The sequence below is a fragment of the Enhydra lutris genome, unplaced genomic scaffold (assembly GCF_002288905.1).
Source record: "Enhydra lutris kenyoni isolate GAN:26980312 unplaced genomic scaffold, ASM228890v2 scaffoldscaffold4, whole genome shotgun sequence".
Classification (NCBI taxonomy): domain Eukaryota; kingdom Metazoa; phylum Chordata; class Mammalia; order Carnivora; family Mustelidae; genus Enhydra; species Enhydra lutris.
The window spans coordinates 13547115-13565720 of NW_019154088.1; the positions used below are offsets into that span (position 1 = coordinate 13547115).

General features: G+C 41.1%; 1 protein-coding gene across 1 annotated transcript; it reads right to left on the reverse strand.

Annotated features, from left to right (window-relative positions):
* Positions 1-1443: 1443 nt before the first annotated feature.
* LOC111160090 (glycine amidinotransferase) lies at positions 1444-17543 on the reverse strand. Its single transcript, XM_022522924.1, has 9 exons — positions 17396-17543; positions 15695-15913; positions 8773-8968; positions 7708-7898; positions 6429-6566; positions 6090-6254; positions 4541-4604; positions 3927-4043; positions 1444-2479 (listed from the first exon to the last, which is right to left on the reverse strand). The coding sequence occupies exons 1-9, from the start codon at positions 17462-17464 to the stop codon at positions 2367-2369; spliced, it is 1272 nt and encodes a 423-aa protein (XP_022378632.1). The 5' UTR covers positions 17465-17543; the 3' UTR covers positions 1444-2366.
* Between the last annotated feature and the right edge of the window lie 1063 nt (positions 17544-18606).

Here is an 18606-nt window from a genome sequence, read left to right on the forward strand (position 1 = left end):
AGCTAAAATTATTCCATTAGGGGGGCGCCTGGGTGGCTCAGTGGTTTAAGCCGCTGCCTTCGGCTCAGGTCATGATCTCAGGGTCCTGGGATCGAGTCCCACATTGGGCTCTCTGCTCAGCATGGAGCCTGCTTCCCTCCCTCTCTCTGCCTGCCTCTCTGTCTACTTGTGATCTCTGTCAAATAAATAAATAAAATCTTTAAAAAAAAAAAAATTATTCCATTAGGACCATCTGATCCTAAAGACAAGATTAAATTATAAGTGTTCTGGGGCACCTGGGTGGCTGAGTGGGTTAAAGCCTCTGCCTTCAGCTCAGATCATTATCCCAGGGCTTTTGAACTAGAAAAGCACCAATTGCTATTCTCCAGTATACTCCTTCTAGAAAACAGCTATAGGCTTGTTACTGACTGTATATGAAACAGCTCTAAGAACTGAAGGATGTAAGATTATGCTAAGACCTGAAATACCCAGCATGTCATGGGTGATGTCAGAAAAGCTCTCCCAATGTGGAGGACAATGCCCATCCTAATTTGGAAATAGAGCAGAAAAGCTGAGGAAGCGGACACTGGACTGCCTTTACTTGCTCTGTGAAAAATGAAACAATAAGATCAGATAAGAGAACATAGTGAAGGTTTGGAATAGGCACTGGGGATAATGGGGGGAGGTATGTAGTAGAACTGCTGAGCAGGATTTAGACCTGGGAATATATATATATATATATATACCCTAAGTATGCCCTAGTCCACATGACTCTCTCGACTTCTTGAACAGGATTTGGCCCAGTGTAGAACTGATAGGTGTTCCTGTGGGGGCAGGGGGTTGGGTGAGAAAGGACACCAGAATACAATGGAGCTAAAGGTGTTGGCAGGGGCACAGGCATAGGGTAAACCTGTGGCTCATTTCAGAGCTCGTCTTCCCCCACCCTCCGACCCCCCACATTTCGCATGAGTCAAAACATTTAGCGTCTTGAGAACAGATACTCTCCTCTCTGGGGCCTAGGATTAGTCCCTTGTATTCAGAAAACATTTAGATATTTTTGAATGAATTAATTAATAAAATTTGGGGGCACCTGGGTGGCTCAGTCGATTAGGTGTCAGAGTCTTGGTTTCAGCTCAACTCATGATCTCAGGGTCGTGGGATTGAGCCCTGAGTCAGGCTCTGTGCTCAGTGTGGTCTGCTTGAGGATTCTTGCTGTCCCTCTCCCTCTGCCCCTCTCCCATGTGTGTGTGCGCACCCACTCTTTCTCTAAAATAAAATAAATCTTAAAAAAAAACTAATAAAATCTGACTCTGCTAAGCACTTGTGAATACACATATTAGGTTATTTACTAAGGATGAATGTATTACTTCAGAGCATTAAAATTTTGTCCCTAGAGCTACATTCTTATAATTTACCTATGCTTAAAATAATGGGGCTGATGCCAAACTCTAATGAAATCCATTCTGTAACATAAAAGTTTATTAGAATAAAAATACATGTACAATCCAACATTAAAATTATTTCACATTGCATATAGGTTTTACCTCCATTAGTTTTTTAATGCTTTTAAGGTCTGTGCTTGAAATAATTTGCATATCTGTAAACCAAGCTTAGATTATCAAAAATGCAATATATCCATTAGACACTAGAGATCAAAATTTAGGATCAGAACTGATAGTTAACTAACAACCTATTGCACTAAATATTTCTTTAAAATTTGGACAGAGAAGAAAGATTAAATCACTTGAAATGAGGTAAGTTGTATGAAAAGGTTTTTAGTAGCAAGTAGCAATGTTGAAATAAGAATATTAAAAACATTCATGGAAAATTCAGTTAATATGTTTGCATAGTCTAGGTTATTTTTTAAAGACAAAAAATTAAAAATTACCAAAATTCCTCATTAGAAAAAGAGACAATTACTTGGTTCTGCTTAAGATCTGTGTACATTTTAAGTCTTTCTCTCATTTAGAAAAAAGAAATGATACAAACATTCACAAGTCTTAGAAAAAAGGAAAAAAAATAATGAAAATTAGGACCAACATTTCAAGCTGCCTTTTGGAAAGAAAATTAAAAACAGAGGTAGATGGTTAAATATTAGTGGCCAAGTTACTCAAACAACTAATTTTTGTTGGTACACATTCACCAAATGTTTACACTTGAAGCCAAATAGTAAATGAATTTAGGAGGAGAAAGTAAGACCTAGCACAAGTTATTTCCTTACATCAAAGAAAAGTAATAAAAATAAACCAGGCTTAAGACCCCTGTTAAGGATACGATTGTTTAAAGCACTACAGTTCATGCACTTTTTCAAGTGGGAGAATGAACCTTATCCCTAAGCTTCCTAGATTTCTTGGAGGCCAAGCCACCACCAGCACCGTCAGGCCCGGTCAGTCGAAGTAGGACTGCAGGGTGCCTCGGCGCCGGACATCGCAGGTCCAGCAGTGGAAGCCTCCTCCCAGGGAATTGGCATTACGGATGCTAACTTTGATGGTACTGATACCTGCATCAAAAGAGAGACAGGTGGTCAGTTAGATGGACGCCCAAGAAGATTCTCCTGTAGAAAGTAATCCCAAAGATAGGTAGCAACCCCGTGTCTCTAATCCTCAAGTCTACCTGTACCCCAAACAGTCTTTCAACTGTTTTGTCACTAATTATATTTCATCTAAACTATTCCACTGCTAATATAAAGTCTTCACCAGACAGCAGACACGGTGAAGTCTATTTTGTTCTGCTGACAATTCACAAGTCAGTGGGTTGGATGAGTGGGACAGGATCAACTTCACCACCTTAAGAAAACAATGAAACCGAGCTTGTATTTTTAATATGCTGGGTTGGATGCTCATTCAGGTACCAAATCTATTCAGGCAAGTAGTTTAATCTGGCACCATTTGCACTGATGTGCTTGTGATGATGTGCATGGCCCAGTTAACCAACTTTATTTAGAAAGAAATCTATTGTGTTCAGCACAATGGGATTTTTTTTTCATTTTTTTTGTGTGCAGTTAGCCAGCATATAGTACATCAGAAGTTTTTATTGTAGTGTTCAATACAGCATAACAGTATTTTAAAAAGAAAATCTATCCTCTTCCCCAAAGAACACATTATTTTGAGGGGAAAGATAGCTCTAGAGTCACTAAAAGTTCCACTGGGGTAGTCAGGGAGGGAAGGCACAAGAGCCATCGGAAAAGACTTTCCCAAGAAAGTGAGACTGGCAGGGCTTTGGGAAGTAAGAACAGAGTTTGCAAGGGGTAAGGAGTGGGCTTGGGATAAAGAGTGGACTTTTAAACACAAGTGTGTTTCCTGGTAGACAGATGTATCTCTCTTATTCAGATGGTCAGAGCTATTTTAATCCTGAATTGGAAAGGTTCCAGTTGTTGGATAAAGTTTGCTTTAACAAGTTCCTTGTGTGTAAATCATAAAATATGATGAATCATATATCTGGTTATTAATAATATTTAAAGTTGAGAAACAATAAAATATTAATGGACAAAGAAACTGTTTCATGAAAATCAGGAAAAAAGTGGCATAGCAATAGAGATCAAATCATTAGCTTGGGCTCAATCTAAAATGGACAGGCCTGTCTTTTTCAACTGATAACACATTAAAGAGGGATGTGTCAAGGGGGAAAATCATTTCTTCTGGGTAATACACCTGAAATATAAGACATGAATCTTCCTACATGGGCACCAAAAGGTTAGATAAGTCACAGAAGATTGATATACTTATTGCTAAGGGATGTTTGAGGAGCCTGGAATGCATCTCCAACCCTTTGGGATTATGATTGTTAGAAATAAAAATATTGTGTATCTATGAAATAATAACATGGTACCTCTAAAAGGAATAGCAATTGAATTACGTAAATCATACATCAGACCTAGCGGTAATTTCTTTAGTTATTCTGATTTAATACTTTCATGCATGACGCCATGTCTCATTTATTGTACATACCCAGTTTTTCAAACATCTTTTGAATTGGAACTTCATTGGCATCCACCATGACACGCTTCTCGTCTAGCATTAAGACATTCATGGAAAGCCATTTGGATGACATCCAGAGTGGGTGATCTAAAAATGGTAACAACTGTTAAATCATGTCCACTATCATCTTTGTTTAAAGCAAGGGTTCCAAAGTGAAGAATATTAAAGTGACACTTACATTCTTTCAGTAGTTCGCTTTCCCTATGGAATTTTATTTTAATCTTAAGACAATTTAATCTTAAGAAAATTTATCTATAAATGTCAGGATTCAATCTAGACTCAATCGATACCTATTACACATTTGGATTTCACCTTGTTTTCTTTAAAAACTCATTTCTTGCTTTGTGATGTTGCTTTATGCTGATTTTTCCCATCTTCTCACTTGCATTGTGTATGGAAGGAGAGATTACAAACATAAGTCCCAGTCTTTTCTTGTACCTATAGGCCCAGGTGCAAGTTTACTCCTTCCTGGGGAAATATTTTCTTTATTAAAGTACTAAAATTTGGGCTGCTGTCTATAGATGAAAGCTCTTCAGTCACTGAAATACTCATTTTAGCCTAGGAGTATGTAACAGTAAACATACCATCTGGGATGACTGGTATTGGAGGAGTAACTATGGTCCATCCTGCTTTCTTAAAAAGATCAATCTGCAAGACAGAAACAAACAAACAAACAACCCCAAGGAGGTTTAAATCTATATATGCTATTATTATCATTTGTAGTCTCTGATAGCTCTTATGATTAATAATTTTTATTAATAAAGATAATAATTTTATTAATAAAGATAATAATTAATAAAGATAATAAAGATAATAATTTTTTTGAGACACTGACTTCTCAGCTGCCAAAATAAAATTAAATTTCCAAACATTTGAAGTGATTTTGTCTGAATCCTAATTAGAAATGTAAAATAAAATTACCATATTACCAGTTAAAGTTAAAAAAAAAAAAGTAACAGAAATGTTAATGCTTTTAAAAATATTCTCATGCTTTATTTAGGTTTCAGAGATCTTAAAACATGGAAGATACTTTCCTTGACAAATTCACATTAAAGAAAATGAAAATATTTCCTATCTATTTAGCTATAAGGAAACAAAAATGTAATGACTGTGTTAAACCCATAGTCCATCCACTTCATAGTCCATCAGTTTGCGTCTCTACCATAGCATAAAGACAGGTGTTAAGGATGTACTCCCAAAGAACCGTAAATGTCCTTACTGACCATTATAACCCAGCCATTCCTATGTTCACATACTCACTTAATATATCAATAAATTATATTAAAGTGAAAATGGATAAGTAATCTTGGTCATTGGGTATAAATATATGGGCTGGAAATAAACAGTGACATGGTAAAGTAGTCTTTTTTTTTAAGATTTTATTTATTTGACAGAGAGATCACAAGTAGGCAGAGAGGCAGGCAGAGAGAGGAGGAAGCAGGCTCCCTGCTGAGCAGAGAGCCCGATGCGGGGCTCTATCCCAGTACCCTGAGATCATGACCTGAGCCGAAGGCAGAGACTTAACCCACTGAGCCACCCAGGCACCCCTAAAGTAGTCATTTTTAAGAGGTATACTGCAGCCTAACAAATAACACAGAATCACTCACCACCCAACTGGAAGTAGGAGGGAGGCAGCAGAGGCAGGAGGCTGCAGATGCTAGCAGACCAGCTGCTCCTTCCTGTGGGTTGGGGCTGGGCAAAGGGGTACTGACCCACTTGAGAGGGAGGAAGACACCCACTACCCAGGGTCACTGTCCCGCCATGCAGGGATCATCCTATTTGCAGTTCAGCTGCTGTGGGATCTTGGCTGCAAGCTGTGGGATAATACACTCTCCTCAATAAAAACACCAGAGACACACAAACTGGAGGCTTTGCCTTAAGGCAAGCCTTAAGGAAAGTCAAAGTCTGATGACACTACACTAATTATCGTGGCTACAACATACATCTGGGAGATCTGGTCACCTTATAGTAAATCCACCACAAGCAATCCAATGTTTGATTCTCATAATGTTGAGCACCGCTGCATTTGTCATTTAGGACCATTAGGAACCATGGAAGTGCTTAAAATAAAAATGGTAATTACTTCAGTTGGTAGACTCTAATGCTTCTCCAGAGTCTTAAGGGCTCCCTTACCTGATCACACGGTCGGTCAGGGTTGGACAGCACAAGACCAGGTCCAATGATATTGAAGGTGGCATCAATATGCATTGGATTGGGGTCTTTAAAGGAGATGATATGCACTCTGTAGTCTGGAGCAAGATGCCTACGCATCCATTCAATGCCCAGATAGTTTGTAACCTGAAAATGAAAGGAGGACATAATTCTATAAAGATTTGGTTCTATGTTTAGACAACTAAAAATAGGATGAAAATATTTTCATCAAAAAATACAATAATGTATAAGTAAAGTATACAATAATGAATTAAAAATGTAGTAATAAAGTGTGGAATTTAAGAGGCAGCTTTTATTGACCTGGCTTCTCTGTGCAAAAATATCTCGTCCAGCTCTAATGAAGTCAGCAGCATCAAAGCATGGCTCGAACTCAGTTGTCACAAATTTTCCCTGAGCAGCCAATTTGTGTCTGTCTTCTACTGAATGGATAGGGTAATTCTAATTGGAACGAGAATGAATACATACAAAGGAAATTATTTATGGGACATCCATTACTAAGAAAATTAATTCAACATCATCATTTCCCAAAATAGTACTACCCTGTTTTAGACTAAAACATGCACGGGGAAGAGGTAGGTCCATGCTAACTAAATCAAAATAAACTGACAACAAAAAACAAAAGCCCAAAACTAGGCATGACAGCAATTTCTTGATACTTACAAGAAAACAGTACAGCAATGGTAATGATTTTGAAAATATTCATGACTCATATTGATTTATGTAGCTATCTACAATAGTGACAGTCAACAGGATGAAGTCATTCTGTTATTTTAGAAAAGGAATTTGGTCCTGAGCCTAACTCATACCATCAAACAAGATGCATGCATCCCCTGCCAAAATGGATTTGGTGTGGTGGAATGAATTCATTACTCATTTCTGTCTTTAAACACCTAGAAGTAATTTTGATCTTTTGATTCTTTCTATAAATGATCAAGTAATAAGTGACCTAACAAGGGATATATACTTCCTTTTACTGTGAATATGGCCTGTAGATCCCGAATGGAGTTCAGTTGAGTGACTTTTCTGTTTCTACCAATGAATAGCTATGTCCCTTTAGGCAAGTTTTCCTCCCCGTAAGGGAAGGATTGATGCTTCTCCCTCCAGAGGGTTTTGTGAAGAATAAACAGGACTGACAATGTATAAAAGCATTTAGTTCAAGACCTAGCACACAATACACACCAGATAAGTGTTAGCTATTACTACTATTACTGTTATCACAATATTATTTACCTTATTTTTATCATAAAACAATTTTTAAAAAATATTTATTTATTTGACACAGAGAGAGAGATCACAAGCAGGCAGAGCAGCAGAGAGAGAGGGGGAAGCAGGCTCCCTGCAGAACAGAGAGCCCGATGCGGGGCTCGATCCCAGGACACCGAGACCATGACCTGAGCCGAAGGCAGCAGCCCAACCCACTGAGCCACCCAGGCGCCCCAAACAATTTTTTTTTTAAATGCAGGTGATGTTCTCAGTTTCTCAAATGCATACCAAATACAAGGTTTCAGAGAATCTCTATCTCATTCTCTGGATTATTGAGAGAAGTTACTAATAAGCTCACCTATAATTAGGGTCTTACCTGGTCATAAAGCTTATCACCCATTGTTGGCTTGGGAGCAGTTGTCCACTTGGCGCCACGGTGGAAGTAGTCTTTAATAATTGACCGATATGCACGGTACTCAAAGAAGCGGGCACGCCACGCCATGGGAGCCTCGATAATCTCATTGCCCACAACTATCAGGATGTCTCGAGGCATCGCGCCATATAAACCTATCAAACCAAAAAATTCCACAACAACCTCAGTAATGCTCATTTCCAAGACAGAAGAATCTATATAATAGGATCACACATCTTGGTAAAAAAAAAAAAAAAAAAAAAAATTACAGAAAATCTATAGGAATGTGTATGCATAGATTTATATGCAAATGGAAAAAGATGGAGTGATATATACTAGATGATATAGACTAGGTTGTGATATATACTAGTGATATATACTAGATTGTTAGCATGTGTGGTGATGGCAAAGCTAGGAAAGGAAGGTAGGAAGGAAGGAAGGGAGGGAAATGAAAGGGAATGAGGAAGGAAAGGAAAAGGAAGAGAAGAAGGAAGAAAGGAAGGAACGAAGGAAGGAAGAAAAGAAATGAAGTAATAAGGTCCTTGTTCAAAGATATCTAGAACGAAAAAGTTTTCACATTTTGTAAGCTCCTTTCTTGCTACATAGAAACAGAGTTCTTCAGGGAGTATCAGTACCACAAGATAAAAATTGGGCCAAGGATCATTTCTAGAACTGTAAATTAGAACACTGAACTCAGGCACAAGAACAATCTTGTAGCAATGTCAATTAAAACTAAAATGGGAATGTTTCTGTTCCCCTCTTAACTTCTGTAAATGACATGGAATCCACTCTTCTATGAAAGGAAATGATCATAAGGTTTAGAAAAACTGCTTCTTTCAAGAAGATTCTGATTTACAATGGAGTTTAGAATATGGACATCTTAATCATATTGAAAAGAACCAATCTGTTCCTAAGTAATCTCTAAAGTTTCAAAGGATTATTAAAAGAATCTCTGAGAGATTATCTGAGCTTTTAAGAAAGAAATTAAAAATTAAGACACTAGCAGTTTAGGTATCCAACATCACTTACCCGTAGACTCAAAATCAGGAGTTTTATACTTTAGTGACCAGTCAATGGGGTCAGGTCTCCTCACTGTCACTCCTTCCATTTTTAAAATATTGCACATCTCTTCAATTTCAGCAACAGCCTTTTTCAAATGATCTTTGGGAAAATAATGGCCTCCATGCTTCTGGTAAAATGGCCAGTACTTTTCATATGTGTTGGCCTACAAACAGGAGAAAGTAAGTGAAATACTTAATCAGGGAAAAATACAACTCATGATAAAGTCCTAGGCAGTGAACAAGGATTTCTGTAACCTATTTTTTTCTTTAAAAAAAAAAAAAAATTGTATTTATTTGAGAGAGAGAAAGAGAGACCATGAGCAAGGAGGAGAGGGAGAAGCAACTTCCTGCGGAGCAGGGAGCCAACTTGGGGCTTGATCCTGGGACCCTGAGATCATGACCTGAGCCAAAGGCAGACACTTAACTGAGGGACCTATCCAGGTGCCCCTGGTTTGTATAATTTAATGGAAATGAGATTAAGACTATGTCTTATCTAGTGTTGATCCCCAGCACTGAGCACACTGCCTCTCTGAGAAGACACTCAATATTTGCTGAATAAAGAATTCTAAATTTCCTTGATGTTTTGAGACTTTTTGCACTCTTTGCCCGCCATCTTCTGCCCTGCCATTCACAGCATGTCTGCCCTCAGGTGGGCTTAGAGTCTTCTCCAGTTTTTATTGGTCCTTCATAGTAAAAGCTTCATAGACAAAACAGGACATAGGGACTCCGTTAGACAGTCTTAACTTCCGCTTTCCTAACAGCGCACGGGAGAGGAATGAGGCCCAAACAAGTCAGCTGTAAGACAGCGAGCAGGGGACAACAACTGGAAGGACTGTCACCCGAACAACTCCTCAGTCCCGTATTTATTAGATACAAGGTAGCAACAAAGGAGAAGAAAAGAAGGTTATACAATAGCCATAGGTCTAGTACGTAAACAAGAAGGAATGTGAGTCAGATGTTGGTCACAAGTTTTAGAGGTAAACGAGGTAAACAAGAAGAAGAGTAAGGCGTGTCTGGTCCAGCAGCTTGGATTTGTAGTTGTGCTAGCACACTTAAAGGGATTACCTTAACAGCAGGCTTTCTCTGAGGTACAGGAGACAGGGAAAAAGGGAAGCAGGGGTGTCCCGCCCTGAGCTGGCCGGGCATCCCCAGCTGCTTGGCTTCAAGGGCATGTATCATCCCCTCCACCCCTGCTGCTAGTACATGTTTTTCTCAAGGTCATCCTTAAGCAAGCTTACGTGACCAGTACAATTCCTCATTAGTTATTAAAGTTATATTTTGAGCAGCATATTATTCTGAGGGATGGTTACACTAAACGAAATCAAGTAAGAAAACAAACAAAAGAGCCTAAGATAAGAGCACATCCGTACTAAGATAAAACCATGTGCTACCCATGCATCCCAGAATTCTATCTAGAAAACAGCACTGCAACACACTCTGTAGGACAATAGGACACGGCCCCCTTAAAATTAGGGACATATTGTCAAACGTTCTTTGCTGCTCTTAAAAACCCATTACTGATTTTCTCATTCAACAGAATTAGCACTTGGCAAAATTGTACAGCAGCGCAAGTCTGCCTTTGCTACTTCCGAGCCTTCCCTGCAGACATGCCTCCCCTCCCCAGTCTTTCCAAGTTCTCATACCACTTCAAGTCCTTTTGTCACAGAAGGAAGTGATCCCATAAATGAATTCACACACTTGGCAGCTGAAAAAAAGCGTAACATTTAGAAAGTGTCCAAGGGTGATACGCATTTTAAAAAGACAACTGAATGAAAACCAGTTAAATGCTTTTATAAAGGCTCGATTTGCTAAAAATGACTATTGAAATAGGGCAAGCCTAACAACTGTAAAATAATGGTTTTCAAAAATATAAAAATGTAGAAGGATTCTTCATTCAGATTGTTTAGCATGTTCCTAAGTTCTCAATTTAAAGAAATACATTGGGAAATGTAGAGGATGTTTATGGATGTAATTTATCAAGGTAGATGAGGCAGAATTCCAATCAGAAGATCCGAACGCTAGGAGAAAACTTGGACTTTCATCAGAAGACTGGCAAAGTGATATGCATCCATATACTTTAAGTTTAAAAAAATATTTAAAGCAGGTATTTAAGAAAAATACTTCCTTATATCATCGATTAACTGACTACCTACCAGTCCTGATCAGGTCAGGTAAGGTTTCCACACAAATCAGACAATTTCAGATAGTGGTTAAGGGAACTGGGTGATGAGATACAGTGTCTAGATGTCTAGCCCAGTAATGTCAAAGATGATGTCCTTTCCAGATTTTCTGTCTCTACTTCCATTTCCACCTCAGTCTGATAAATATCAAACATATAGAGGCAGATCTGCCTCTTGTTAGTTCAGTACCTAGGTTCACACCAGTAAGGCTAGAGCTGAGCCTGCTGGAGAAGGAATAAGAATCTGAAAAACATGTCTTTAACAAAAATGGAGGATGCCGGTGAGGCTCTAAAAATGGGTTGGCAAACTAAAAGTCCATGGCCATTTTTTTTTTTTTAAGTAAATACAAGTTTTATGGGAACACAGACACACTCATTCATTTACATATTGTCTGTAGCTGTTTTGTTTTGTTTTGTTTCGTTTGCACTATAGTGGCAGAGTTGAGAGGTGAGTGGTCATGACAGAAACGTATGGTTTGCAAAGCCTGAAATGTTTATTATCTGGCAGAAAAAAGTTTGCTGATCCCTGTCCACATTATTGGTTAGTTGCTTTTCTTTTGAAGATTTATAGGAAAACAATAGGCTCAGTTTCTGGCCTGTGACAAATATCATCAGTATCAAATGATCGGTATTAATTCACGTAGTTTTTAAGATCAATCTACTCTTTTTAAAAACAAAAGCATTCCACTGTTTTCCACTCCTAGGAAGTCTGGCAGCAGCCCCCAGAAGGAGAGGATAACAATGAGTCTTTATAGTCCTCTCAGACACATCTCGGTACTACTCCTCCATTCATCACTTTCTCCTTCTCATGCCAGGCACATCGCTTACAGTCCACTAAAGGACAAGAAGCCTTTGAAACTTTAAAACTCGTTCCAGCAGATGCACAGCCATGCTGTCTTGCCGGACACATTCCAAAGTATTCTGTGTAACTATGCAGAATGAAACTGGCCTTGGTAAATAGGAACTAAGCTTTCCTGGGGGGAGAAAATCTACTTGAACAGTGTGAGTTTCCTTGTGTAACTCATACTCTGTCTGACTAAGGTTGAACAGAGTCCAAACGATCAAGGCACATTATATTTTCCAAGACATAGTTGGAAATTATTTACACTTTCTTTGTGACCTTGCTAAATGAGTTAGCAATTATTTACCAAGTGTCTGCAAGATAAAAAACACTACATTAAATGCTTAGCATATGATGTTTTTAATAACCTGTTGCAGAGATATGGCTGCACTCCTGGAAACTTTATAGTCTTTCAGAGCTTAAAACCCTTTGGGTTCGTGTGAGGGCCAGGGGATGAGGGGGTCGGTTGCCAAACGAATTTTAAATAGTCTCTGGAAACTATGAAATATCAAGAGATATTTCATAGATAGATAGATCGATCCAGCCTCAAACTTATAGTACATTAACCTTGACTGACTTTGTATCTTATAAAAGGTCCTTTCTTACTTATAAAAGGTCCTTTCTTACAAGCTTTGTTTTAAAGATAAAAGCAAAACAAAAAGCACATATTTGGTAGAAAGTATTCATTATGTTTTACAGAATAAAAAGCTACATAGCTTTTAAAAACTGTGCTTCCTGAAAACTACAGTCCTTACTCCCATAAAATTTCTCTAGCCTTTATATCTTCCAACCAATCTTATGCGTAATTGCTCAAAGCAGTTTAATACATTATTTTATCTTTCATTGTTCCCAAGATGATTGATACATCTGTATCATTTTTCTCCATTAGTAAGGCCTTGCCTTTTGGGGGCTATGCATGTCTTTAATTTTTTCTAGTTACCTAGGTTAGCATGTGGCATAAAGCAGAAATAACCAAATGAATGAAATCAATACTGCTAATACTAGCAATATCTACAATCATTGCACTTACAGTGTACTTCTGTAATGTAAACCTAGATCCATACAACAGTAATGAAGTATGGTTTTGTCCCTTGAAACACTTAGCATGCAACCTTTTACCTTCATATTTAATCTTGTTAGGTAGATAGCAAACCTCTTAACATCTTCACTTTATTGTGGCCCAGAAATCTGTGGAATCTTGCACAAGGTCAAAGAGCTGATTAACCAAGACTAGTATCAAGCTTCTTGATCAAATATGTAATTCAGTCCTGGTCTCCTGACTTCAGCCTGGTACACTTTCCACAAATGACAGAGAACTCAAAATCATGTGTATCATATCCGTTTCTGTAGGATTACATAGCACAAAAGTCAATAGTTTTACAGACAAGTAAAAGGATAAGCTATTGCTTGAATTTTAAATTTAATTCCACCCAATTAAAATGGTTAAGGGATGGGACTTCTTTTTAAGAAAAGACTTAAAAAAAGATAATGCCTTTTTAAAACACATGGATTATACATAAATTAATCTGTTCAGCAAACATCACATATCAGAACCAGAGGTAGTTTCAGAACAATTAGAACTTACGACTTTTTCTATTACACTGTCTTCAAGGTCTAATTAAAAGAGTCATTTTCTTCAAGAAGACTTCCTAACTCTCCAGCATTTGGTCATTGCTTTTTCCTTTACTCTTCTGGCATTCAATTCAACTGTTAAGTGGCTGGCATAAGATACTTAGCTTTAGTCTTTGTTTCTAGACAAAGATCTCTCTCTCTGAACAGAAAGCAAGGTCTTTTGTGCTGATACCTCCGGAGCCCCGGTACAAGGTAGGCAGCATTTCTGCTCATGAGGGCAATGATGTAATGGAACTTATTTCCTTAATCCATGTTATAAATAACATTGTAAATAATCAGGAAGAATTTAAGTACATTGAAGATATATTTCGAACCCATTATTATTGGAAGCTCAGGCTGTGTCGCAATGTGGATGGCACTCCCTTATCCAAGATGAAACCTGAAAACCAAACCACAGAGGCCCAGCCTTAGGAATATTGCAGATAAAGAATACTAGGAGTTTTTAGGAGATATTACTTGTTGCCAGCGAAACCCTGGAAGGCTTTGGGGAAGGGACCATCAGATCTCTGTGGTAGTTAAGAGGGGTAGGTTTAAACTCCATACAGGAGCAGCACAAGAACATAGGTGGAAGAGTTCTGAGTGGGAGCACAGGCATGATGGTTGTTTGGGGAACAGTGAGAAGTCTAGTTTGGCTGCTTATAGGATTATCATATAAAGTCTGCTGAAAACTAATGTGAAATATTAGAGTTGAGAGGAACCCAAATAAGAATGGACATCTGCTAACCTGCCATATTAACACACCTCTAAAATGAGCCAATGATTGAAATGGGGAGTCCTGGAAAGGCAGATAAGAGCCAGATTGTGAATGATCTTGAATACCATGAGAACTGTATCTGAGGTAGTGGTAGGGGAAGAGGACATGTAGAAGATTGGGAAGGGGCGCCTGGGTGGCTCAGTGTGCTAAGCCTCTGCCTTTGGCTCCAGCCCTGATCCCAGGGTCCTGGAATCGAACCCTGCATCAGGCTCTCTGCTTGGCGGGGAGCCTGCTTACCCCTCTCTCTCTGCCTGCCTCTCTGCCTACCTGTGATCTCTCTCTCTGTCAAATGAATAAATCAAATCTTTAAAAAAAAAAAGAAAGAAAAGAAAAGAAGATTGGGAAATAGAGGAATGATAGGAGCAGGATGAGCAATGTGATCCAATTTTGGTATAAAAAAGCACTCTCAGGGTGCCTGGGTGGCTCAGTCCTTAAGTATTCACCTTTGGCTCAGGTCATGATCCCAGGGTCCTGCTCTGCAGGAAGCCTGCGTCTCCTTCTCCCTCTACTGCTCCCCCTTCTTGTGTTCCCCCTCTGTCTCTGTCAAATAAATAAAATCTTTAAAAAAAAATTAAAAAAGCACTCTCACAGAAGCTGGAAGGTGGTTTGGAGAGAAGAACAAATGAGGGAGACCAGTGAGGGGTTAGCTGCGATGGTCCAGGCAGTAGATGTGATCCTGACCTAAGGCAGCAGCAGAGGGATGGAGGTAAGGTTGCTTTTGACAAAGGACTTGTTAAATCTTGGACAATGAATGTAGAGGATGTGACTGAAGGAGAAATCAAAGATGGCTCCTTGTTGTTTCAGTTCTAGTAAACAGAAATGCCAAAATGGGAAAGGAAGAAATGAAGAAGGGTCCAGTATAGCAGTGAGGCTGGCAGCTGAACTCAAGATGTGCCAAGGAGTTTTAACACGTTGATCTGGAGAAAGATCTGGACCAGACTGGAAGTGGGAGGAGAAGCTGTGAGAAGAGGGCCAAAGTGAAATTCTGCTCAACCCCAACATTACAGACAGTGAAGGAAGACGTGAGGAATAGGGAAAGAACTACATTTCCAGATGAGATCTGTCAGAATCTGAAGGAAGGAGTTATTTGTGTAAATAGTATAAAACACCAGGGTTGCCTGGATGGCTCAGTTGGTTAAGCATCTACCTTCGGCTCAGGTCATGATCCCAGGGTCCTGGGATGGATCCCCACCTTGGGCTCCCTGCTCAGTGGGGAGCCTGCTTCTCCCTCCCTCCCTCTCTCTCTCTCTCTGCAGCTTCCCCTGCTTGTGCACATGCTCTCTGAGTCAAATAAATAAATAAAATCTTTAAGAAAAATAAAACACCACAGGTATTTCATGTAAGATAATTAAAATCACCACTGGAGTTCAGAGGTCTGGAGTAAGCTACAGTGCAAGCAGCTATAGAGGAGAATGGGGGCAGAGGCCAGCCTGCAGAAGGTAAGGAGTGAACCCCCTTCAGACATGTGAATACCCTTGCTTTACCTTCACCTCCACAGTGAATGGTGGAACACAGGCATTTTCTGCTCTGCCCACTATCACTTCCTCTAACGGGTCCCATTCGTTGTAAGAAGAGACGGGGCAGTCCTTGGGCAGAGGATCAGTGGCCTTATCATCAGCTGCACAGGAATTCCGGGAGGAAGCAGTAGCTGCCTGGGTGCTCTGGAAAGTTCTCTGCACCCACCCTGTTAAGGTTCTTCCAAGCTTCCAAGAACAAAGAAGAGATTATTGCATATTCCTATACAGTATTTGCAGGCAGGAGGAGATAGAATGAAACCCAGCATAATACAGACATTTAAAATCCTTTAGAAGAATGTAAATCAAGATGTTAGTTACTATACAGGTGGGTAGTAGGGCTATAGTTTTCCCTTCTTGTTTTTTATAAATTATCTTTTTCTCTATATGTGAATTGACATAACTCTTTAAAGCCCCTCAGAAGATTCTATCCTAATATCTCAGAATGGTTTTCTGCATTCAAGTTTTAATCAAGCTTTAAGCAACCCTTCCATAGATGATGGATCACCCCGTTCCTAGAAAACCACAGAAAGCTGCTCCATATCTCCCTGCCAAGTCCAGCTGGAGGAAGAAGCCTCCTTCCCCCTTCAGTGTTAAAAGTCACCAATACTTCCCCCCCCCAAATGAAAATGTAGAAGCATATGTAAAGAGCCTTATCTTTCAGAATAATCAGCTTCAAACTAAAAATTCTGCATTGCTAACACACACTTCCCACTCTTTGGCACTTCAATTCTGAGAGTAACCAAGTGCCATCTGCTCCATTTCACAGATGGTCCATAGTATCCCAGCCATGATAGAATTAACCCAAGCACAAATTTATAAACCAGAAAAGAGAACTAAAGACTTCCAAAAAGCCTTTTGAAAATCCAGGGCCTATAAAATCTACAATAGGGAGAGTCCCTCACCCACCGCGCAAATCTCAAACACCACCCACATCGCTCCCCTGTGCCCAATGTCGCTCCTACTCTGTTAAATGCCTTAGGAAGGAGGCAGGAGGGGAGCCAGGGTGGGGACCAAAGCAGGAGGGAGAGTGACAGCTGTTCTAGAAGCAGCTGCCAGGAGAGAGCCAAACTGCCCGGCTATTCCTGTCCTAGGAGCTAGGAGGTCTGCAGACGCACGCTTAGAAACCGGCAAGTGGAGGGTGGGGACCCGGAAGAAAGTCTGGGTACAGCCTGAACTAGCTCCAACTCCTCTCTGGTCTCGGGACTGCATGTTATTCTTGGAGTGGGCCTGCTTGCTCCCTCTCCATCCCAGATTCCCAGTTTGCCTCCTCTCCCGTCCATCCACACCACACGAATTTGCCCGAAGGCTCCCCAACTCTATGCCCACACCCTGTACTGAAGCCCAATAATTCCATCCTTGTATTAAGAAGTGTCACTCGTCGGTCCCACACCCTCACCCCGGGCCGGAAGCCTCTTGGAGCAAATCAGGGTCCGGCGAGGAGGGCGGCGCCCCCTGCAGTGACTGCCACGGCGGCCCACGGGGTGTGGCCCCAATGCCTGTCCCGCTTTCCCCGGAACCCGCCGAGCTCCCAGCAGCCAGCAAAGACTCCTGAAGCTGAGCTTCCAAGGGGGGCCCGAGGGACACTGTCATGCAATGCTGTCTGGGGAAAGCGAGGGAAGGCGAGGGGGAGCGCGCGCGGCCGCCAGCCGAGGCGGGAGGCGCACGCACCCAAGAGCCGATGTAGTGCACCGCCTCGGCGCCGCGGCTCCCGCCGCGCAGACACCGCACCCGCAGCATCACCCCGCGCCCGGCTTGTCGGCGAGCGGAATGTTCCAGGTGCTCGGCCGCGTCCGTCCGAGCCTCCCGAGGGCGCGCCAGCAGGCGATGTCGCGGCGCGCGGCCCCCGGCTTTTGTAGGCTCGCCCCGCCCCGCCGCCCTCCGCGCGCGCCCCATTGGCTGCTGGGAACAGGTGGCGGGGCCGGGGGAGCGCAGGCCAGCGCGCCCCGCCGCCCCGAATTAGGAACCGTTAGGGCACAGCGAGTGGCCCGGGGTCCAGCCGCAGGTGTTTGCCTTTTTTTTAGTTTGTCAGTCGGCCGACTGGCTTTGGCTACCAAGCTCAGCCTCCGTCCGCCGCGGGAGGCCCACCCGTGCTTCGGGGAGGGGAGGAGCACGCGACTTCTGACGAAGGAAACTCAATAGTACATTAAATGTACATTGTTGGATGACGTGGGTAAAGCGTAAGTACAGTTACACGGTTACGTTTGTCGGTATGCACTGACTCAGTCCCCTCATTTTGCAGTGAACGGAACCACCTAAAGTTTAGGTGGCTTCTTAAGGCAACACCGGGTTTGAGACTGGAGAAGCCTAAGTCTAGAATTCAGGTCATCTCTCCCCCGGGGTCCTGCACTTTCCACCTACTACTAGCCTGTTAGGTGTTAGGGGGAATACCAGACGTTTCAAATAGTCTTTGGCCATGTGCCCTGGTTTGAGAAACCCAACCATGGCAATGGAGACTGATGTGGGCCAGAAATAAGGGAGGACTGCAGACGCATCTTCCCTTCTATTTCATGTATTTAAATTTTTGTTTTAACTTAATTAGGGTAGTTCCCTAGAAAAGTCGTTCCCGAACAGTGCAAAACTAGAGAACTCAGTTTAACATTTAAGTACCTCGGAGGAAAGGGGGCAGAGAGATTTAAATATTTAATTTTGTACCTACAAAATAGGTAATTTTTAAAAATGAGCTGTTGTTTTAATTCTGGTGTCTCAAACCAAAGTTCACTGATAGAAGGGACCAGACGAGCAGGATGGCATGGTAGAAAGAGCCCCGGAGAGGGAACTGGGAGAACTGGGTGCTAGTTTTGACTCTATTATAGACTACTATGTGTCTTCTTGAGTTGCAACCTTATCCTCAAAGAGAGAACACTTGCATTTATTGTCTC